At 41.3% G+C, this 25,188-nt stretch overlaps 1 protein-coding gene across 2 annotated transcripts in view; it reads right to left on the bottom strand.

Annotated features, from left to right (window-relative positions):
- The window catches only part of aplp1 (amyloid beta (A4) precursor-like protein 1), a 152,001-nt gene that overhangs the window by 51,001 nt on the left and 75,812 nt on the right, over positions 1–25,188 (bottom strand). For both annotated transcript variants that reach the window (XM_042107504.1, XM_042107505.1), the window contains exons 6-11: positions 12,382–12,638; positions 11,493–11,620; positions 7,635–7,709; positions 7,149–7,307; positions 6,932–7,060; positions 6,335–6,434 (exon numbers count right to left, since the gene is read on the bottom strand). In XM_042107504.1, the coding sequence (XP_041963438.1) occupies positions 6,335–6,434; positions 6,932–7,060; positions 7,149–7,307; positions 7,635–7,709; positions 11,493–11,620; positions 12,382–12,638 (848 nt within the window). The remainder of the gene's footprint in view (positions 1–6,334; positions 6,435–6,931; positions 7,061–7,148; positions 7,308–7,634; positions 7,710–11,492; positions 11,621–12,381; positions 12,639–25,188) is intronic.

Below are 25,188 nucleotides of genomic sequence, written 5' to 3'. Positions count from 1 at the left end.
GTGCCGTGCCTTCCACAGCTCTTCAGTTCTGACAAAGCCAAAATTACTCCTTAGCGCGTTTGTGTCCCAAGCAGCTTTCAGCCATAAGGCTACTTTGAGAACATTTCAATTCACCCGACACTAATATTCAAAATGTTGAAAACTATTTCGGCATAGCCTATAAAGCAGTTTAATTAAATGGAATGTTAGTTGTAAACAAACGAGCTACTTGGTGAGGCTTGGCCTCACAGATGCGCTCGTGCCTTAGATGGCAGGAAAAATCTTCACGATAGGCCTATTAACTAACCACCCGATTCACGTTGGCTGGGGGGAAGGGGGGCCATCAGACAATTGTGCCCAGTTAATCCGGCCCTTCCCCCAAAAAATCACACCTTCCCACCTCTGACAGCTTAAAAGAAGTCAAGAGGACTCCTTACTCACAGACCTATTCACAAACCTGCGGTTTTGAAATCCTATGCAGCTACAGGAGCTTCCAATCGCGAGGAAGCAATTTTGCATTGTAGGCATAACTAACATGCAATAACGCCGCCAACAACAACCAAAACTAGGCTAATCATTGTCAACATGTAAATTAAATGTAACATTATTGTGAATCAAATTAAAATGTTCTCTTTTGCAAACGTAGGCATAGTAACAGAATAATTTAATAATGTTACAAGATACTACATCAATCCGTATGTTTCATTGGGCTACTAGGCTATTTGTTTTGCCTTGATTCATTTAGGCTAGGCCTTTTTATTCAGGGGCCATATTCACAAAGAATTTTAAGGCTAAAAGTAGCTCCTAACTGGCGAATTTAGGAGCAACTCCTAAAAATAATGGGCGTGTCACTCCTAACTTTAGGACTCCTAATTTTTTCACAAAAAGTAATTCACGAAGCATTTTAGACCTAAAAGTAGCACCTAAGTCTGGGACAGCTTAAGTCGAGAGGACTCCTAACTCACTAAGACCTATTCATAAACAGCTTTTTTGTGGCATTTTACGTTGCGATGTTTTGAAATAGCCTATGCGCAACAGGAGCTTCCAATTGCGAGGGAACAATTTTGCATTCATAAAAGGGATGCAATAACGCCACCAACAACAACACAAACTACTCATTGTTAACATGGAAATGAAATGTAACGTTTCATTGTGAATCAAATTAAAATGTTCTCCTCTTTGCAAACGTAGCCTAGGGATATGGTGACAGATTAATTTAATAATGTTGCAAAGGTAGGCTACTGCATCAATCCATAGGCCTATGTTTCATTAGGCTATTAAGCTATTTGTTTTGCCTTACTCTTTATTCATTTAGGCTAGGCCTTTTTATTCAGTTATTAATCATCTTCCGTCCTTCACACTACTTGTGTAGTGCACGCATTCTCCGACCTGTCACCTGTCAGTCATCATCGGAAGAGAGGTGTTTGGAATTCCCGCGTTACAATCGTCAGCCAATCAAGGTGGTCACTTCAGTCAAGCTCGTGCATGAGTAATGACGTCATCCATAGCCACGAAGACTCACTCCTAGTTTAGGAGTTGTCTGAAAGGCTTTGTGAATAACTTTTAAGAGAAAACTCCAATCTAAAATCTTTAAGTGCGATTTAGGAGTAGCCTACTCCTAGTAGTAAGATAAAAGCCTTTGTGAATAGCCTACGGCCCCAGTTATTCATCATCTTCCGTCCTTGTGTAGCGCACGCATTCTGAGACCTGTCACTCATCATCATAAGGGTGTTTGGAATCATGCCCGCGTTACAATCATCAGCCAATCAGCCAATCAAGGTGGTCACGCTTGCCCATTTACCCAAATTAATGGTCGAATATTGATGATCATTGTTATTTAAGAACATGCAGTGTGCGTAGGGTACCAAAAACATCTTGCTCGTAAAAAAGCATCATAACGCACATTCTGGCGGGTCTGTTATTTACTGTAGGCTGCGCAAACCACATGCCTTTATTTTGGGCAAGCCTGCATTCATTCATTCATTCAACCTTTATTTATTCTCGGAGGGTCATTGAGGGAAGCCCTCATTTTCAATGAAGCCGAAATTACAGAAGCGAAGCAAAGCGCTCCACAAACAAGACAACATTTGAGGCCTTCTGTTGAAGAATTTTATATAAAGCCTGCGCTGACAGTAATCGTCCTGCCCCTGATAGGCCTACCACAGCTGTGGATAGTGTGGAATGTTCAAGTAATAACACAATCCAATGTGTGTCTCAATTGTCCCCCGCTGACCACCTCACACATTTCTCTAGATTTTGCAACGAACTTACATGACACAATGCCATAAAATATGCCAGTTTTAGGACACAGAATAATGTTTGTAATGATACCAGGTAGGCCAGGTATTGTCGAAGGTGCATGGTGAAGTGAAATTCTTACTTTGGAAAACAAACATTTGCCGATATCATCGCCGATCATCAGAATATTGCAATAGATTCTGTGTTATGGACTGCAGGTAACTTGTTAAGCCAGTGGTTATCAAACTTTTATTTCATTCCCCACTTTGATCAAGGGGCATGACTGATGATAGTGGAGATAACGTGTTATCCCGAGGCTTTTGCAAGTCAGCATCTTCGACGGTAGTCTATTAAAAATTAAAAAAAGTTTTCGATGTCCCAAACGGAGAGCCATACTTTATTGTTTTTAACGATCTCTATGCTACTCACAAAAATGTAGGCATGGGGACATGATGAAGTAGGTTATCCAACTGTCGTGTGTTAAATTATTGTGATTACGAGCCAGTGGTTTTCAAACATTATGTGTGACTCGGACATCTAACTAAATGCAACAGGCTCATATCGTCCTCGCATTCGCAAAATGAGGACCAGTGTTTTGTCAAATTGCAAATAGCTATTCGTTTTAACTATTTTTTTTTTATGATAGTAGCCTATACAAAAAGCATTTTATACTATCTTAATATTGGAATATGGGGAGGGAAGTGGCGCGTCTGCAGTCAGCCAAATATGAATGTAATTCTGCGGCATAAAGCAGATGTAATTGTTTATCGTACAGAAAAATAAAAATGACATGTCAAGCAGTCAATTGACTACATTGCAGTCAAGAAGTAGGGCAAATTAATTTACGAAACCAAAACGTGGGTCATAGTTGTCTAAGCCTCTATTGCGTAGCCTGTTAAAAACGTCGCCAGATAGTATTAAATCGGCAACAACATTGTTTTCTGCAGAAGCCTACCCAAGGCTACAGATGAATTCTGAACAGTTATTTCTCTACTGGCTCAATTATCACACCACTGTTTTGATTTGCGTAGTTGCGTTAACCCCAACACTGACAATAATGTAGACAGCAAATTTCGATTTCGATTTTCGTGTAGTCAAGCCTTAAGCCATACCCAAGTAGCCTAAATCGAGGTAATGTTTAAATATGCATGATTTATTTTGTTATTGAATTCGTAGGCTGGGATTACTCTCGGCAACAATTATGTAAGGGACGGCAGGCAGAGCGATGTACAGTGGCAGAGCGACGCACAGTGGCTGAAAGTGGTACTAAAGCTTCTCGCAGCTTCACGCCGCGTAATGCGCAAATGAAGTGGTCATTTGAAAGCGATGCCCACTGTAGGCCGAAACATTATCGCCTATTAAACGTTTTTTTCATTTACTCGGATTGTGCGGCACCTTCCTTCTCTGACTTAAGAATCACAGATAAGACCTCGAACAACATTTAATCTCATTTACACCTATCGACATATTAGACCTTACTTCCACAATTTCCTTATCAAAATCTACAACTAGTCTACTAGACCCTATTCCTACCCATCTTCTTAAGACTGCTCTCCTTTTCCTGAATAATGTTTTGCTCCAGATTATAAATAATGAATTGCTATCAGGGCATGTACCACAGTTGTTTCAGTTATCTGTTATTAAAGGTGCGATTTGTAGGATTGTTACCGAACGTTCTGTTGGCCAAAATCAAAACACTGGTGAACGTTCTCAAGACTACCAGACGCGAGCCTCTTCTGGGTTGCCAGATGTAATGAAGACTTAGCTAACGTTAGTTGACCTGCAGCTGCTTTAACGTTTCTCCAACCATGACCCAGCTACACATTACGGAAACAGTGAAAACAAAAAATACCTCTCTAACCAACGTAACATATGTAGCTGAAGTTAGCGATGCAGATGAAGTTTAGCATAGGCTACCTGTTGTGGAGAAATATGGCCAGCTCTGCGTCAGACTTGATATTCTTCGTTTGACGAAGACATCACCATCTCAGGAAGCTCCTCCGATGTCCACTTAATTTGTTTCTTGTTTTAATTTTGGAAATTTGCCTGCCTCTTATAGGCGTTCATGACTACAACTGACAGCTGTTGACAGTTGGCCTTTGCTAATTTGGCAACCCAAATAGGAGGATGCGCTAGCCCATTATTAATACGCTATTCTAGAATTAATCGTTCAAAACATAAACGAAAATTCCAAGAGATTCCGCCCCGTAACTGATTTTTTTTCATGGGTTTTACAGGATTTCACGGGTTAGAGTAATGTTGTCAAATAAGCCATTACTTCAATTTGTGTTTCCTCACTCTCTGACAACATATGGTGATCATTTTTGGAATGGTTACAGTTTATTTTCCATTATTTCCTACATACTGGACCTTTAAGCCATCCCTCAAAAAACCTAGCCTTGACCCTAACAACCTGGCCAACTATAGGCCTATATTTAATCTCCCTTTCATGTCAAAAATACTAGAAAAAATAGTGTCCAAACAAATTGGTGCCTTCTTATACAGTATATGAACCAAATCCAATAATTATATCAGTCTGGCTTCAGAGCTCACCACAGTAATGAATCAGCCTTAGTAAGTTTTTAATGACTACTAATAAACTAGTATTTTCAATATTTGCAATATGTTACCCAAATCTATGCTGGAATTCTGACTGTCCCTCATATATGCCTTCCCTACAATTAGAAAATTGGTGGGAATATTGGGAAAGTATGAATCAGGTAGTTGCTTTCTAACTGGGGGTCTAAACATAGGCAATCAAAAAAGCATTCCCCTGTGTTTGTCATGGTAAAAAATAAAATAAATAGACATTAAGTTTTCATCTGTAGCTTATTTGGTTCATAAGTTGCAGTCAAAACCCTTTTTCGGACAGTAGGCAGATTGGATTTGGGGACCAATCATAAATATAAATATTTGTTGTGTTTCCCATAGTCAGAAAAGATGAAATATTTATCAACTTTACATTTGTGTCTCATCTGGTTCAAAAAATGCAGTCAAATCCCTTTTCAGGTGGCCGCCATATTGGATTTGGCAGCCATCTTGGTCTCAGGGATCACTGGCTCGGGCGCCCTGGCTAAATCATTTCAGTATGCCCTCAGCTGCATCTGTGCCAAATTTGGTGTTTGTAGATAAATTGGCGAAAACAATGGGGTGTAAGGTCCCATACCACAGTCAAAACTGCTTTTTTGGACAGCGGCCATATTGGAATTGGAGGACTAAGAGGTCTAGATACAGTATACGGGGTCATAAATATAAACATTCCTATGTGTTTCCCATGATCAATTAAGCTGAAAAAGACATCACGTTTGTATTTGTAGCTCATGTGGTTTTAAAAGTAATAGTCGGAACCCTTTTCGGGCAGCCAAGGGTCGCTGTAGCCAAAAATAGCCAAAAGTTGGTGGCCATCTTAAATTTGAAGGTCAGAAATAGGTCAAATCAATAAATCTACTTCATTTATGAATTTCTTGACACAAAGAGTCTCAGATACCATGTATTATGCAGCACTGTGGGCAATACCTAGCCTGGCTATCGTCAGACCACATCTCATTGAGATGGGGTCTGGGAACTAGACATTCATTTTCTCGTATTTGAAACGTGGTTTAGGAATGCCCAGAGCCGTTTATTGGGTGCTCCGAATGTCTATCAAATGCGTCTGTACATAGCACATAACGGCTTCGGTGTCGTCATCGTATTGCTGCCCTCTCTCCGTTCAGTGATTGGTTCCTTCGTTGAGGTGAAAACGAAGTCCATAAAATCCAGGCTGCCTAGCAGCGTGAATAAAATTGCGCGCGTAAGGCAGCATGGGAAAACCCAGGCTAGGCAATACCATTAAAAAGTTAATTTCCAGTTTGGCTGTCGGTAGCCATTTTGGATATAGAGCTCCAAAATTTCCCCACATTTTTGTGAGGGGCACCCCGGCTAATTTTTTTCTTTAACCTTTATAGATGACAAATCTAGTGAGAAACGAACCTTCACTCTCCATGGTCACGGAACTGTTATACAGTAGATGACCCAACTAAGAGGTATGCAATCTCTGGGCTGAGCACCATTCCAGTTTCCCATATTTTTTTGTCTTATTTAGGCAATTTTATGTAAGTAATAACATTTAGTGGCTTACCAATTTCTTGATGAAGCTCCTCGGCCAAAGCAGGAACTTTGTAAAGCAGAGCCAGGCTTTGGTTAACTCGCTCCTCAATTACATGCAAGTGGGTGTAGACCTAACAAGAATATGGTTTAACATTAATGATAACACCTGAATTGACTTTGTGAATACACTGCAAATATAAAATCTAACCAAGTGTTATTAATTTTATATTAAGATCAAAACATCTATTTGATATAGTTTTAGAGACTTACCTAGCACTCTCTTGAAAGATATCTTGATAGATAGATTTTGACTTAATGTAAGAAGACTTTGACTTATTTTAAGGAGTCTTATCAAGACAAATTTGCTCAACGCACTGGCAGCCAAATTTGCTTGTTTTTAGGACAAATTTGCTTGTTTTCAGGATGAAACGTCATAGAATAAGCCAAACTCTTCTTAAATTAGGCTATGTCTAATGATCTTACAAGACAGCGTTAAGTGTCTTTAGACTGAAAACAATACCAACTAGATTTTTTGATCTTATGAGATTAATAACACTTGGTTAGATTTTTGTTCTTTTCCAGTGTACAAAAACAGATAGACGGGACAATAAAACAAATGGATTCTCACCTGGAACTTCATCTGTTCTGCTCTCTGTGGATCAACAACTTCAATATGCTGGTAGTGCCTCAGTGTATGTTTCCGATCTTTTTGTTCTGCTGCCATGTAGTGTTTCAAAGCTTGTAGCACACTCTCTGGCTAAAAAGTTTAAGTATAATAAATGTGAATTTGTATTTAACTTAGGTCATGAAAAAAGCCTCATTTCCCCAGAGACCCACACTCTCACCTGGGGGTTTTCACTTTGCACTGCGGCGACGTAGTTCTCGAGGGCCAAACGCCGATTGTTATTGAGACTGGCTACAACACGAACCAAATGGGTCTCAACAAGCCTCTGGCGCTCACCGGCCACCTGTTCCTCTAAAGTCTGCAGGACAGACTGGAAGTGCTGACAGAGACATAGAGCAAGACTGAAGTAATGAAGGAGGAAGAAAAAGGTTTTCAGCTACAAAAGATGTAGTGGTGAAAGTTAGAGCTCAGCAGTATTTTTTTTCACTGTCATTAAATACAATTGATTGGTTGTGGATATTGACAGATATGTATAATGTCACAATGTACTATGTAAGGGATAGTGGATGACAGGGCTTTCTGTTCACAGAAAGAAATGTATGTTGGAGGTGGTAAAACGGGCCCAACGCACCAGCTTTACTGATACTATTACTGAGCTGAAAAGTGTTACCACTTCACTTTACTGCGCTCTACTGGTGTTCTGTACCTCATTCAAAGCTTGACGTTCAGACTTAGGCAAGTGTTTGGATTGGCTATCTGCATCTGCCCACTCCTTCATTATCTGTCAAAGATAGTCAAACATGAATAACATTATCATTTATTTGGAAAATCATTACATCATTATATTTTGTTGTCATTTCCAGATAAAGGGCAATCTTAATTTCCCATTATAAACCAGTTGCAAGCTATTACAAAATGCTTTGTTCATCATTTGTAAAGCATTGCTCCTATGTTAATTCTCATAAATAAAGTATTTGTACACACAGTTATAAATGGTCTGTTCATAATAAGCCTATATCTAAAATATGTTTATAAATTATTGTTAATACTTAATAAATTATGCAATAATATTTTGTTGATGAAGTAATATTTCCATTATTTAACACATACACATGCACTAATGATTAGTTAGGGTGAGGATACACTCTAAAAAATGCTGGGTTATTTTTTCAACCCAAACGCTGGGTTGAGGCTGTTGGGTCATTTTGTTTGGTTGTTTTTACTCATATTGGGTCATTTCTGTAACCCAAGCTGGGTTGATAGTTTATCACTGCTGGGTTGATAGTTTAGGGCTGTGCTCCCTCCTGTCCTCCACCTAACGTGGAGTACACTACCCAGCACCAGGGTGACTTCAACACAGCTGCATAGTTATTTGAAGGTTGAGAAAAAAAAAATCGTCAGGCAGGCAGGCATATTCTTTCAACCGTCAAGTCCAGCAGCTGTCAACATGCAATGGAAATCAGGTGATTTCGGAAGGTATGTATCTGCTTTTATTTATTTATTTATTTTTATCCAGACAGATTTTAAAAGTCCACCCAGAGACATACCCTTCGTGATATCAACGAATATTCTGCCTGCCATTTCGTTCAGCTTCAAGCAGATTAGCAGGTGTCATTCCACTAATATTAGCTACTGTTAATGTTAAATCTACACAAATACAGACTCATAAAAACATAGTTCTGTATTCACTGGGAAGGAACTGCTGAACAGAAACAAAACCAACTTTTACAACGAACTACAATTAGCATACCAGAAGCTGGTTGGTAACGTTAGCAGACTTGGAAACTTTATGCTAATTAAATATGCTTCGTGGCTAACGTTTGTCAATTAGCTAACACAGTCGAAGTAGTCTCTTCACAACACGTAACTTACGATAATAATCATGCCAAACAACATCGTATTAAATCATTCAGGGTAGTCTCATATTATAGCCATGTAACTTACTGGGTGGTTCTTGGTGGTAACATTAACTTGGATTCACTAACTGAATAATGTGTTAACATTAGCTAGCTAACGTTAGCACTGCTGAACTTATGTTTGTCAGCCTAATGTTAGGCTAATGGTAATGTTGTTATCAAGCTCATCTGACATAAACGCACGTTTTGTAGGCTATTACCGGTATTATGTTTAAAACAACTCCATAATATTAGGTGGTCATGGTTTCCGAGTGTGTTGCACTAATAATTTGTCTTCTGGTGGATTTTTATGTCTGTCAATATCTTTCACTGGTAATGGTTCATGCAAGTCTTGATAAAGTTCTGTAACGTTAGGCTAACAGTGATTAAAATGCACTCTTTTTTTGTTTGATTGACAGGGCTGACCCCAAAACAGACTTTGGAATCTGCTTGCCTTCATGGAAGTATCACATGCATTTTATACTATGATTTTATACTAGGCTATCTATTCAAAAATAAAGAAAATTATCACATAAATAATTGTGTCGAACTGTTTTATTCCATTGCATGGCTTTTGATGGCCATTTAATATAGACTATTTATATAAGACCTAAGCTGTTAACAGAAGGTGTGACTTTCAAGTAAGTAAATACAAACTTTGAGTTATTAAAAGTTTGTACAAGCAGAGTATTTAAATAAATGCAAATGTAAACTGTATAACTCATTTGTAAATGTGTTGCAAGGCATAAAACATCCTCACTTTAGATAAGCTCACAAAATATCATTAACTAACAGTGAATTATAGTATTAAGAAGTGTTTATAAAATATGTATCCTCACCCTAACTAATCATTAGTGCATGTGTAATGTATGTAACAACTGTTAAATAATGGAAATATTACATCATCAAAAACATATTATTGCATCATTTATTAAGTATTAACAATAATGTATAAACATATTTTAGATATACGCTTATTTACTATGAACAAACCATTTATAACTGTGTGAACAAATGCTTTACTGATGATAAATTATGTATGAACAATAAATTACTGATGATGAACAAACCATTAACTAATAAATAACAAATTCATTAATTAATTAATTAATTAATTAACAAAGCTTAATAAATGATAAATTGTGTGTAGTTATTATAAAGTGTTACCCAATTGTTATAGTCAGAGAGATATCCCTAGAACTGTAAATCATCTGATAATGTAATATTTACAGATATCTAGGCTATATTTAACATTTATTTTATATTTGGCCTGTTATGAAATCATGTTTTAAACAATTTAAGCACGGCTCAGCTTTAAGAAACTCAAATAGCCTAGATGCATGCTTAGCATTTTGTGATCTTTAAGGCTACTTTCACAAACTCTTAGTCAGCTGTATATCCTCTGATTTTAATATTTGCCGATATCTAGGCGATATTTGTAACAGTAAAGTAGAACAATTTAAACACGTTGTGAAACTTAAAGCCCAAATTTGGAGACATGCATGTCGAAATTTGCTACAAATTCAAAACCGGATTACTCTGGAACAGCTAACTTTAAAGGGGACGGCTTTACACTTTTGTGTTCGGTAAGGTCTGCTGTTTATTCTGATATATGGTTTGTCATGTGTTGAACGAAGGGTTCGCGAAGTATTCCACCGAGATGAATGGGTAGGGAGATGGGCGCAGCACCTTATGTAGAATTTATGATGAAATTAAATCATATTATCTACTTTTCTCACGAACCGTTCACCACAGCAATTAGCACCTAACTTCATTTAAAAGCAGAGAAAAAGTCATGTGATGTGACACTTGTGATGTCTATGTGATGAGTAGGCTACTTCGGGAGTAGTAGGCTAAATTATTGTAAAATAATTTGCGCTGTGAATGCTAAGATTATTTTGACAGGCCATAGGCTAAATAAAAATCGCTATTAGTCGGACGCAAAGCAGAATATTGAAAGAAGGGGGCACCAAGGCACAGTGGCCTGTAAACCTCTGATTTTCAAAGGGGCATCACGGCCAACGCAAGGGGCAACGACGGCCATGGCCGCCGTGTAATTCCTACCCTGCCGCTGACTATCAAAATACGGATGCGCTGTTTGAAGTTGCTGTTAAATGGAATGACAGATGTAATTTTTATTGGCTTAAAGGATGTTATGCCCAAAACACACCCATGACTGATTAAGATACATAAGAACCGCCTTTTTGTGCCATTTGCCTGATGTTTGATTATGTTTGCTAACAAAACCACCCGCAATGTGGACTGGACAAACCCCAAAATTTGTCGCCAGTGACCATGCCTTTTAGATTGCCAAGATATAGCCCATTGACACTAGTCATCATATGCCTATGATCTGAACATGGTTAAATACTTAGGCTAACATTGCCAATCAAACTACCAAATCAACATACAATCTCCACTATATGTTGATCATTAGCATTTATTGATTATATTGTAATGTGAAGGGACACTTGTTATTGCTTTACAACTTATCTTTAATGTATTGCTGTGTATAGAACATACTGAATTGAAACTGTCAGAGAAAACACTACAATATTGGCTGTGCACCTCAATATTAAAAATTAAAGACTTTACCTTTAACTGTGAGGGTTATAAAACAATTTAATATAAGATGCATGCAGTAATTACAAGTCTAGCTGTTGAATCACCTCATTTATACTCTTCATACGACGCTCCTCCAGATCCATTTTGGCAGAGAGAAAATTGGCATGCTCACTGTCATCTCCAGGCATCTCAAAGTAAACATCTACTCCATCCGCTGATTGCAGAGTGGGTGCTAAATAAGTAGTAGGGCAAAAAATAAATACCCCACTTACTTTGGTCATTTTTACTCTCTGTTTTATTCTGACTGTGGTTAACATCTGTATTTTCAAGAAATATTTTATGCAACATTTGCAGAGCTGGCATAAATACAACACATAAAACAGAGATGTAAACGCCATCAAGTAAACTAAACACATTTACTAATCATAAAGGTGGCACATTGCAACATACTAAATATTTGGCAATTGGCAAGATACATCTCACCACACAAACTCAAACACTTAAACACACTTCAATACTTGAAAACAGACGGTAACTACATTTTTTCAACCTACAGAAAAGCGCTGTAGGTACCTCGATAAATGCTACAGTATATACTGTAATGCAATGTGGTGATTTCACTCCAACTCATGAATGATTTACACAATCTAAATCATTAGTAGAGCCGCAATGAATGAATGAACTCAGTAAGCCATAGCTCAACCCATGGATTTCTTCTAACATTAAAATGACATACTGTTGTCTTTCAGATGCTTATTATTCCAGGGCAGAGTAATTGTCTAGCACTTTAACTATACAGCCTTGGTTACTTATAAGCGGCTCAAACCCAAACTGACAGACTGTATGGTATCTGACAGTCTATATGGTTTATGATATCAACATCTTTGCACAAATAAATATTACGGTATTATATACTTAAGTGAGATGGACTAGCAAATACATGGAATGTTGGACTAATTAGAATGTGAGTGTCAGTTGGACTGAAATACTTACACACATTTTCTTGTGTCTGGGGAAGTGGTGTGACACTGACTTGAGTCACCTTCTTATGGTAAAAGTTGTCAAGGTAATCAGAGGTCTGACTGGGACCAGAGTATTCATCTTCAATGGCCTCTTTGGAAATTGTAACCACATTTTCTTCAGCAGTATCTGCCCCTTCCTCTTTCTTCCATAGTTCTTTCTGACCATCATCAGACTCTTCATTCTCTTCATTTTCATGACTGTTTGTCATTGGACTCAGGGTTGTTTGGCTGAGAATGATGGTAAGTGAAAAATATATAAAGGAATACAGGCTTAATTACAAATCAATTCGATGTCATGAAAGGGACATTTTAAAGATATATAATAATATATAACTCGAACAAGGTGCTACCTACAGTATGGTGGTAGTGCTAACTGGTTCAACTTACAAGCCTTCCATGAGATAACCACTATAGGGGCACATCATTAAATCACTATGGGCTGTATTTTGCACCCTGGCACATGGCGTAAAACTTGTTTTCCACCCGGCACAAAGTTTAATTCCTTATTTTGCACGTTTATTTTTTAAACAATGTGCCCAGGGGTGTGGCAATTAACAACGTGTGTGTTGGGAGTGGCTTAGCGCATTGTCTACAAATCGCTATTGTACAGCTGGTCAGAAGTCTATGGCGAGTTGTTTATATGTTATTTTAAGAGCGCGTTTTCAACAGTCATATTGGCGGGTGCACAACGCACCATCCTTCTATCATCCATGAACGCACACCAGTGCACGTCCATGCAAAACATTACAAATTGCACGATTACAATGGGAAACATATTAGAATAAAGATATTACGAAATACTGTACATCTCATGATGAGTAGTTATTCACCATCATTTGCAAATTGGTAATGACGGTTAAAAGTGATTAGGGGAGAGGCGAGAGATGCGTATGGAGCACAGCGGAAGACGTACCGTCACGAGATATAAGCAACTCCTCTGCAGAATAAATGTTTTTTTATTCAGTCATTTCAGCAATATTAGGGTAAGTGCTGCTTTTTCCAGCCTATGTTTTTGATGGTAACCCATTGTCAGTCAATAGTGAAAGTAACTGCATATAACTGTCTTGTCGTTGACTGACACCATGGTGAAGTTTCACTTTGCCAATACATTTAAACTAGAAATGCAATTCCAAGGAATTACCAGTGCATGAAAATGCTAAAGTTGTGATGTAAAATATCATGTATAGTTAAAACAGATACTACAGAGATGGTTACTACGGTGATGCTAGGATAGACATGGTGGTTGCATAGCTTAATAAAAGTTGATAGTTTAAAAGTAGACTGTTTAACCCTTAGAACCTGATTGACGCAAAGTGCGTCAAAAAACACACCCTTTCTTCTCTGTTACATTGCTCCGCGACTGTTCATCACAACGAGATAAAACCTTTATTTCATGACAGAGAAGAAGTGGGGCTTTCCAAAGAGACCACGCACTTGTCTGTACGATCAAGTATGAAAATTAAAAAAAATCATGAAATTAAATACAATTGCATCATATTTAAAGTCTATACTTCTCGGCGTTCACCTGCGCACCCATTACTCTCGTTTGAATTACTCGCAAACCCGTGATCGCATAGATATGGCAAGCATATCAGATGAAAGAGGAGAAACAGGGCTATCCATTGGTACCATGGATATCGATCTTTCTGGCTTATAAAAACAGACGAAGTGATTGCAAAATATTAACGTCATGTACACAAACCAACACCCATTACTCTCTGAGTAATTACTCGCGGACCCGTGATCGGATATATATGCCACGTATATTAGATGAAAGAGGAGACACAGAGCTATCATTTGATACCAAATACATCCTTCTGGGTTATAAAACAGACGAAGTGACAGCAAAATAATAACTTCATATAGCTGGACTTACCCCACGTTTTTGTCTGTTTTTGTGGCAAAGCATGTTTATAACCCAACGCTATCGTGTGTTTCTCTATGGCAAAACATGTTCATAATCCGGTTTTGAGATCCTAGCAAATTCCTGCATGGCATCCAATTCTAGGCTCACATTGCATCCCAATTTGTTCAACAAAGAAATACCTTTTTTGCCTTTACTTTGTTCATGGCAATGCAGTAAAAAGTTGAGAATCATCATGAGTGCATACACCATAGTCACACATGCTAACAGGCAAACTTGGGTCAAGTCAGGTCAGATCAGTTCGTGTCACAGATATGGAGCGCAGAATGGTCATTTTTCGTCGCTAAATAAAAAATGGCATTTATTTCCGTAAATCACACACCACATATTTCTGTAAATTGCTCAGCCCCAGAGTATCCCTCCAACATGGCAATTATATTGCCCGTTTCAGGACAGTCTGCCCTACACACACATGAAATGCATAGAGCTATGAGCTTGCTGTGGTGAGATACAGGTCAAAATATAAGAATTTTTATAATATGATTTTTATATTTTAATTCTTTAAAAATCAAAATAAAATCAATGCTAGTACTAATACATGAAATGATGGCAGATCTGGATAGCCTAGACTCTGCTGAAAAAAACAATATATGTGTGTGTGGCACTTACAATGACCAGAATAAATCCTTATGAATAAAGGTAGTGAAAATGCCCTAAAAACAGCTTAGGGTTCTAAGGGTTAAAAGCTGAATGTAGATAGTTTAAAAGTTGTTGATAGACAGTAGATAATTTAAAAGTTGTTGATAGACAGCTAGTTTAATAGATAGTTTAATGATAGTTTAAAAGTAGACCGTTTAAAAGTTGAAGGTAAATAGTTTAAAAGTTGTTGACAGACTGGAAGTTGAATGAATGTTGATATTCAAATAGTTTAATGGCTGTGTATAGGTAGATATTTGACGATAACTGAAAGTTGGAATGGCTCTAATGTTTGCTAGCAGTTATGCTAAGATTTTTAACTATGCTAACCATGCTACTTAGCTAATGTTTTATAGCAGTGCTAGCTATGCTAACCTGCTAACCATGCTACTTAGCTAACGTTTTCTAGCAGTTTAATGAATGTTGATATTCAAATAGTTTAATGGCTGTGTATAGGTAGATATTTGACGATAACTGAAAGTTGGAATGGCTCTAATATTTGCTAGCAGTTATGCTAAGATTTGTAATTCTGCTAACCATGCTACTTAGCTAATGTTTTATAGTAGTGCTAGCAATGCTAACATGCTAACCATGCTACTTAGCTAACTTAACTAACATTTTCTTGCAGTTTTGCTGAACATTTTCTAGCAGTTTTGCTAAACATGCTAACTATGCTAGCAATGCTAACATGCTAACTATGTTAAGCTTAGTTAACTAAGTCACATGGTTATCATTTTTAGTAGTTATGCTAACTATGCTAACTAACATGCTAACTATGTTAACCATGTTACTTAGCTAACTTAACTAGCATGCTAACATACTAGCATGCTAACCATGTGACTTAGCTAACCTAGCTAATCATTTTTAGCAGTTTTGCTAAAAATGTTAACAATGCTAGCAATGCTAACATGTTAACTTTGCTAACCATGCTAACTAGCTACAGTGGGTAGGAGTCATAGTTGATGAAAAGTGTTGACAGTTGATGACAAGTTAAAAGTTGTTGATAGACAGCTAGTGAATGTATATAGTTTAAAAGTTTAAAAGTTGAATGTAGATAGTTTAAAAGTTGTTGATAGACAGCTAGTTTAATAGATAGATAGTTTAATGATAGTTTAAAAGTTGAATGTAAAAAGTTCAGTAGTTTAATGGGTTACATTGTTTAACAGTGGATTATTGTAGTGAGGAGTTTTATTTTGAAACAGTTTTGGGCAGAGGAAACAGTTGAATAGGATGTGTAGTCTTAATTGACCCAGATTGTATGCTTAAAGCCTGAGGCTGCAGGTGGCCTGAACACCTGCCATAGGATTCTAATTGCTTAACAGCCGTATTATGATGTCACAATCGGCAATGTTAAGTCTATGGGGATTTTTAAAAAGTTTTTCTTTAATAGTTTAAAAAGTATAAAAGTTTCAAAGTTGAAAAGACATAGCAACCCGATCTGTTTGAAGACCTACGTTACAAAGTTTGAATGAAGTTTCTAAGTTAAACTGTTCAAGAGAAATTGCGTGCGGAAAAAGTGGTAAGCGGAATAATAATAATAAGAAGAAGTTGCCTAGGAAGAACAGTACAGTGCATTTTCATGAGTGCAATTGAGTGCAAATGCGTGAAGGCTATGCTAGGTTTTAGTAAAGCATGGTTTAGTGGAATGACTATTCCATACGGTCTCGCAAGCAGCCTCCTTCAAATGCGCCGTTGAATGTCAAAATACAGATGCATTTATTTGACATTGCGCTTTGCGCCGTTAAAGGGAATGACAGGTGTCATTCTCATTGGTTTAAATGATGTTACGCCCCAAACACACCCATAACTGATTAAAAAACCCAAAGGAACACCTTGTTGTGTCATGCGCTCGACGTTTGATAACAAAAATCCTCCCAATGTGGACTGGACATCCTACTAAATTTGAATAAGCTTTTGACGAGTGACGATGCGCTTTTGACGGTCATGATAGCACCCACTATATGTGTATTTGTAGAGATATATAATATAATACACACATATTGAGCAGTGTGTGAGAAACTTTAAACTGTGAGGACATAGTTTAGTTGAATGGTGTACATATGCCAATGCACACATCTAATGATGTATCACTTGGGATAAGAGTATGGCTGCTTGACCTCATGACTAGTATGTGTGACGGGACTTTTCCCTAGATAGACTAGGCAGGATTTTGGAAAATGTGCTTATTTAAAGTCCCGAAGGCAAATCATGTTAATTTTTGGCATACAACATTTTTAGGGGTTTTGAAGGGTGCTGAATTCAAATCTTCTGTATGCCAGGCTCAAAAATGTCCCATAATGCCTCAAAATGGAGAAATCCAATATGGCCGCCACCGCCAGGTCAAAATCTAATTAATCACTTATCTTTTAGACTGTACAAGGTAAAAACCTGAATGTAATGTGCTTTTATAGGTTTTCACATATAGGGAATTCAATGCCATGCTCAGATTTAAGATCAAGACTAGAGAAAATGCTTGAAATGAATGTACATGGTTAAAATTGTTGTCTCGGATAATGAATAATTCATGAAAAAAGAGGACCATGAAACAGGTTGATGGCTTTCTGAAGAATTTACTTGAAACATGTTTAGAAGCAAGGTTGATTACCATATTTTAATTATATATTTATATTATTTATCTGTATTTATCTATTTATCTGTATTTTAACTATTTATTTAATAATGCATATTTACCCATTTATTTAGTAATTAATCCATTCTCTTCTAATCAATTCTTTACACACTTAGGCTATCCTAATCATCCTTATCCTCCTCCTCTCCAGCAGTGTTCTGACAGGTGCTGCTGCAGCTGCATGACTCCATGCATAACATGCAACTTTTCCTGCTGTACTGTAGCGCTGGCTCAGACATCCCTTGACACAACCACAGGAGGTGATCTCCTTACAAGCTTTTGGAATTGGTGGAAGAGATAGTAGCTGTGGCACTGCTGTGGTAACTGATCATGCACATTTGGATGGCCTGATAAGTGTGTGTTGTGTTTGGGTCACCAACATGCTTTCTTGGCAAGGGACGCCCCCCAGTCGTGCATGAATTGTTTAATTATGCCTATGCACACAAGGGAAGCCCGTTGTCGTTTTTTCTCTGGTAAACGTGCGGGTTCTCCTGTTTCCGAGGGGCCGTCAAGGAAGATGGCAAGAGTAGCCAGGGGAATTGGGGAGTCCTCAGCAGCCTCACAAGCCTCACTGTTTTCTCCTAGCACAAGGCCTGCAGTTCCCCAACCTGCTCCTTCTACCAGTCCGTGTGAGCTGGAGGAGGAAGATAAGGAGGCCATTGTGGACGTTGAGACTGTTCTTGCGTCTGAGGGAGAGGAGCTACCTTGTGCACTGCCCTGTGTAGCCAGCCCCGTGGGAGGCGAGCTGGCCCGTCTGTTTGAGGAGGTCGTTGGCAGGGCATCCAGGGCTCTTGATATTCCCCTTCCAGAGAAGCCCCTTACCTCTGCGTCTAGGTTCCACACAGACATGACTGAGCGCCCAGTGGGGGTGCTCATTCCCCTCCTACCAGACTTTAGCGACTTGTTCTGTCGCCAGTTTTCCTCCCCAACTACTTTTTGTAGGTGGTCTGGACAGGCTAAGGTGCTTTCCAACATGTACGGCGAAGGGTTGATTGGTTGTGGCTCGCTCCTCCCAGTGGATCCAGCTTTGGAGCCCCTCTTCTCCTCCCCCAACTCCCTCTTTGGTGGTCCCTCCTGCCTCAGTGCCAATGGCAGGACTATGGAGGCTCTGCTGGGTAAGCTGCATAGGCCTATAGCGATGCAAGCCCGCCTGGCTAACACAGCGGCCATTCTGTCCCTGTATGTTCGACACCTCTCTGGTCTCTTGCAAAGCAGTGCCGGTGATCCCACTCTTTTGATAGAGCTCCAGTCAGCCTCTGTGTACCTCGCTGCAGTGTCTAAGGAGCAGGCAGTGGCATCGGGCCGCTCCTTGGCTCAGTTCTAAGTAGCTAGATGCCATCTCTGGCTGTCTTAATCTCAGCTCCAGCAGGCAGACAGAGAGCGTCTTTTGAGAGTGCCGGTGGAGCCTGGGTCCATGTTCGGCCCACAGGCAACCACCCTGTTGCAGCAGGCGCGTGACAGCTGGCCCTGTGCAGAAGAGGTGACAGGGTCTCTTGGCAGGCATACCAGGGGCGCTAGGCGCCCTTGAGCATTCACGCCTCAGCCAACACCTACCTTGGGGCATCCGTCTTGGGGGCCGACTGATCTCATGCAGCGGCTTCAGGCATCCCAGGGGCGGGGTAGCCGCCCACAACCTGGCCGGGGGGCCAGCGTGCTAGTGCCCGTGGCCTCTCCAGGCGCCCTTGTCGTTCCTGACAATCTCCGGGCCAGCCAGCCTCGCCTCTCAGCTCGATGCATTAAGGCTTGGCTGGCCTTAGGAGCAGATCCATGGGTGCTCTCCACCATGAACCACGCTCAGACCTTACGTGCATAGCTGTCCACCCTCCTGGTCAAAAGGGCGATAAGGGAAGTCAGGAGTTCAGACCCCCAAGCAGGGTTCTTCTCCCGTTATTTTCCTGTACCCAAGCACACAGAGGACCTTCGTCGTATTTTAGACCTCAGGGTACACCTCCGGTCTCTGAGGTGCAGGTTCATCACAGTTCCAAGGGTGCGGCAGGCCATCAATGCAGGGGACTGGTTTGCTACCATCGACCTACAGGATGCTTATTTTCAGATACCCATGGCCAGGGCATTGGCAGTTCCTGAGGTTTGTGTTCGAGGGTCAGGTCTTCGAGTTCCAAGTCCCCCCATTTGGAATCTCTCTGGCCCCCCAAACCTTCAGCAGGTGCATGGATGCAGTTCTTGCACCCATGAGGCAGAGGGGGCTCAGGATATTAAACTATCTAGACGACTGGCTCATCTGTGCAACCTCAGAAGTGCAATGCCTCCTACACGTGGCCTTGCTGTTGAAGCACATTCAGGACTTGGGCTTGCGCCCCAATCCCAAGTAAAGCAGGCTCCAGCCTTCCCAGGTCACCACCTTCCTGGACATGGTCCTGGACTCCAGGAGGGAAACCGTCTCAATGTCTCAGTTGCTTCACGTTGCACGCCCAGGTGGAGTGGAAACTCTGCCTTCGCCTCTTGGGCCTTATGGCACTTCACATGCGCCCAGTCCAGAGATGCCTGTTGAGCCTCGGTCTGTGCCCCCAAGGGCCCTCCCAGGCCAAGGTGACTGTGTCCCGCAGGCTTCACAGGGCCGTATACTGGTGGAGAGATCCCGCCAACACCGTAAAGGAGAGTGCCATGGAACCAGAGATTCGTCAGTGGGTCGTAATTTACAGACGCATCCCCAGTAGGCTGGGGCGCTGTTCTCGATGGTCAGGGCATCAATGGTCTCTGGACAGACCCTTGGCTATCCTAGCACATCAATGTCCTGGAGCTGAGGGCCGCTCTCCTCGCCCTCCGACACTTTCTACCGTGGCTAAGAGGACAACATGTGATGGTGAGGAACATGTGCACCGTGAGCACGGCTTGGGGTCTCCAGGTCTTTGCAGCCTGTCGACAGACCTGTGGCTCTGGGCTCATCCCCTGTTCAGCTCTCTCAGAGCAGTTCATGTGCCGGGGGCCTTGAATGCTGCGGCCGACATCTTGTCAAGAGGGGGCCCACATCCCGGAGAGTGGAGGCTCTAGTTAGCTTCTTCCTATTCACAAAGGCTAACTAGTTAACGTTTTTTGAGTTTCTTACAATATATTAATTATTCAGTTAGCCTATACATAATCCTCACATAACAATCTTCACATGCTATTATAGATGTATTACATGGTCCTAAACAAATTGTTGTGATATGTTATAGTTTACCTGTTACTGCTGAGCATCATGTGAGGGGAGCGACATAATTGCTAAAAAGCGCCTCCTCAGTGTATAGGTAGAGGGTGTGGCCTCATTCAGGGTTACATATGGGTATTTGTGTGTGTAGGGGTACGGGTAGGGGTGGGATGGGCAAACATGTCATCATAGCACACTGACATCAAAACAATAGGCTCAGGTACAATATTTCATTAGTAGGCAAATCTAGTAGTAATAGCTTAAGAGTTTCAAGCATTTTCTTCAAATACTAAATAAATAGTTAAAATACAGATAAATAATATAAATAGATAGTTAAATATGGTAATCAACCTTGCTTCTAAACATGTTTCAAGTAAATTCTTCAGAAAGCCATCAACCTGTTTCATGGTCCTCTTTTTTCAAAGAATATTATTCATTATCCGAGACAACAATTTTAACCATGTACATTAATTTCAAGCATTTTCTCTAGTCTTGATCTTAAATCTGAGCATGGCATTGAATCTCCTATATGTGAAAACCTATAAAAGCACATTACATTCAGGTTTTTACCTTGTACAGTCCAAAAGATAAGTAATTAATTCGATTTTGACCTGGCGGCGGCGGCCATATTGGATTTTTCCATTTTGAGGCATTATGGGACATTTTTGAGCCTGGCATACAGAAGATTTGAATTCAGCACCCTTCAAAACCCCTAATAATGTTGTATGCCAAAAATTAACATGATTTGCCTTCAGGGTTAATTTATTTTAAAAATTGACCTAGACTAAGAATCATAGTGGCAACTGAACCTTTTTTAAAGAAACCATAGGTAAGAAATGTATTTCAATTAATCATAAAATGGCCCTGATATGTCACTAGACATTAAGAAATCATGTTAATTTCAAATACTTATATCACTGACAACAGTAGTCCGGCCAGGATATTGTCATTTAAAAAGTTGCAGCCCTCAACTGATGTTGATGTTGTCATGTTGTGTTTTGGCCTGATGCGCCATCCTCCACGTATCTACTAATTACGAAGTTAGTAGTGTTTCGGCATCCGGGTTGCCAGCTCTGCCAGTCAGGGGGAGGGGGAGGGGGTACACCGCTCTACAGTAATTTGAAAGTGATTGCAGTACCAGTTTTTACATTTTACATTACATTACATTACATTTGGCTGACGCTTTTTAACCAAAGCGACTAACAACATGGTAAACAGTAAGTTTTAGAACAATTCTCACAATTTTAGGACAGTTTAAAAAAACATTAGAGTACAGTAAGAATAAGTGCGTCGGTGAGTGCTGTTTTTAACAGTTACTTGTCAGTTTAAAACGGCTGGTGAGTGCTAGGATCAGTAAGACTTGTTGTAAGTGTTGCTATGAGAGTAGATGTTCTCTAAAGAGCTGGGTCTTCAGGAGTTTTTTGAAAGTGGAAAAGGATGTCCCTGCCCTTGTAGGAACTGGCAGTGTGTTCCACCAACGAGGAACAACAGATGAGAAAAGTTTGGATTGGCTTGAGCGTACCGGTGGTAGAGCTAGACGTCGTTCGTCAGAGGAGCGCAGCGGTCTGGAGGTAGTGTAAGTCTGTATGAGGGCATTCAAGTAGGTGGGAGCAGAACCGGAGACTACTTTGTAGGCAAGCGTTAGAGACTTGAATTTGATGCGGGCCGCCATAGGTAGCCAGTGTAGCTGGATGAGCAGCGGGGTAACATGTGCCCTTTTGGGTTGGTTGTAGACCAGGCGCGCCGCCGCGTTCTGGATCATCTGAAGTGGTTTCACTGCGCAGGCTGGGAGACCTGTCAGGAGGGCATTGCAGTAGTCGAGTCGTGAGATGACTATTGCCTGAACCAGAAGTTGGGTAGCATCTTGAGTCAAGTAAGTCCTGATTTTCCGTATGTTGTAGAGTGCAAAACGGCATGACCGGGCGACTGAGGCAACATGATCTGAGAAGTTTAGTTGGTTGTCAAGAACAACTCCTAGATTTCTTGTAGTCCTGGTCGGTGAAACAGACAGGGAGTCAAATTTGATGTTGATGTCGTGGTGTATGGTAGGTTTAGCTGGGATGACCAGCAGTTCAGTCTTTGAGAGGTTCAGCTGGAGGTGGTGTGCCTTCATCCATGTAGCTATGTCTGAAAGGCAATCCGAGATCCGTGCTGAAACCAGGGGGTCGTCAGGTGGAAAGGACAGATAGAGCTGTGTGTCGTCTGCATAGCAGTGGTATGAGAAGCCGTGCGAACGGATAATCTGTCCCAAGGAGGTGGTGTAGATAGCAAAGAGGAGGGGGCCCAGCACTGAGCCCTGGGGGACCCCTGTGGTGAGATGGTGAGGTGCGGATAGCTGACCAAGCCATGATACGTTAAACGAGCGTCCTGTGAGGTAGGATTCAAACCAGGAGAGAGCAGAACCGGAGATTCCCATGTCAGCGAGTATAGAGAGAAGGATACGGTGATTAACCGTGTCAAAGGCAGCCGATAAGTCAAGCAGAATGAGTACTGATGACCGAGCGGTCGCCCTGGCTTCTTTTAAGGCTTCTGTTACAGACAGCAGAGCCGTTTCGGTAGAGTGGCCGCTTTTGAACCCAGACTGATTTGGATCCAGAAGGTTGTTCTGTGAAAGGAAGTCAGAGACCTGTTTGGAGACTGCTCGTTCAATGCCTTTGGATAGGAAAGGCAGTAGTGAGACAGGGCGGTAGTTCTCGACTTGAGCAGGGTTGAGAGAAGCTTTCTTAAGTAACGGTGTTACCCGGGCCATTTTGAACGCTGTTGGAAATGTGCCGGAGGTTAGCGAGGCATTGATCACATGTGTGATAGCTGGAGCGATGGTCGGGCTGATGGACTGAAGTAGGCTCGTAGGTATAGGGTCCAGCGAGCATGTGGTAGGACGGCTGCATGTCAGGAGTCTGGACACTTCACTCTCGGAGAGAGGCATGAATGCTGAAAAAGATGTTCCAGCAGTCCCTAGAGGTTGTAGGAGTGCGGTATCTGAGTCAGATGCGTTGAGTGGGCATGTAGAGAATTGACTGCTGATTGCCGCCACTTTGTTTGTAAAAAATGAGGCGAGGGTATCTGCAGTAAGGCTGGATGGAGGAGGAGGCAGCTGAGGGTTGAGTAGCGATTTGAAGGTTGAGAAAAGTTTTCGAGTGTCTGTAGCGCTGTTGATTTTGTCATTGTAGAAAGCAGTCTTAGCAGCAGTGATGCTGGCTGAGAAGGAGGTCAGGAGTGTCTGGTAGTTTTTGAGGTCGTCAGCTAGTTTGGATTTGTGCCATTTCCTCTCCGCGGCTCTGAGTTTGGTGCGCTGCGATCGGAGGGTATCATTTAGCCATGGATGAGAATGTTTGGATCGAGCTGGCCTTGTGGTAAGAGGGCACAGCTCGTCTAGACACGAGGTCAGTGTGGAGCAGAGCGAGTCAGTGGCTTCATTAACCTCCAGAGAGGAGAAGGTGTTGAGTGGAGGTAGACCGGAGGCAACCACAGAGGAGAAGTGCGTTGGAGACAGGTTCCGGATGTTGCGGCGGAACGTGACCATCGGCTGAGGAGCCGGAGGCTGTTCTGACAGGCTGACGTTGAACTGGATGAAGAAGTGGTCAGAAAGATGGAGAGGCGTCACCATGAGGGTGTCTGTGCTGCAGTTCCGAGTGAAGATCAAGTCAAGCTCTTTGCCAGCTTTGTGAGTCGGTGGGCTTTGAACCAGTTCGAGGTCAAAGGAGTGGACCAGGGCCAAAAAGTCCGCTGAGCCTGGGGCATCTAAGTGGATGTTCATATCACCGAGAACAAGAAGCGGACAGACATGCTCAGGGATGGAGGATAGCAGAGTGTCAAGTTCGTCAATAAAGTCGCCTAGTTGGCCTGGAGGGCGGTAGATGACCAGCACGTAGAGTTTTGCTGGGGCGATCACTGTGATGGCATGGAATTCGAATGAGACATATTTGTTTGAAGGCAGTAGCGGGGTGAATTTCCATTTGTTGGAGATCAGCAGGCCCGTCCCGCCCCCTCGTCCAGATAGGCGAGGGGTGTGGGATAGTGTAAGGTTAGTGGAGAGTGCAGCCGGGGTGGCAGTGTTCTCTGGTTTGATCCAAGTCTCAGTGAGAGCAAGGAGTTCCAATGAAAGGTGGTTGGCATAGCCAGCTATGAAGTCGGTTTTGTTGACTGCGGATTGACAGTTCCACAAGCCCATGGAGAAGGAGGTTTCTGTCGGTGAGGACCGTTTAAGTTCCTGGAGGTTAAGGGGATTTCTGCCCCTTTTGATATTTCTGCCCCTTTTGGCATGATGCCGTTTTCTGCAATGGTCGGTGATAACAGATATGGTGGAACGGCACATTTTGCCTTTGTCGGTGCCTGTGCTCGGTGAACTTGCACAGGTAAACTTGCTTGTCTTGACCGTGTCCGTCTTAAACGTGGCTGGCTAAAACGAGGGCTGCCGCTTATGCTGCCGCTTCAGCAGCAGCCA

This window comes from Alosa sapidissima, chromosome 10, assembly GCF_018492685.1.
Source record: "Alosa sapidissima isolate fAloSap1 chromosome 10, fAloSap1.pri, whole genome shotgun sequence".
Classification (NCBI taxonomy): domain Eukaryota; kingdom Metazoa; phylum Chordata; class Actinopteri; order Clupeiformes; family Clupeidae; genus Alosa; species Alosa sapidissima.
The sequence above is the reverse complement of the archived record's forward strand: the minus strand, read 5'-3'. Positions and strand labels throughout refer to the sequence as shown.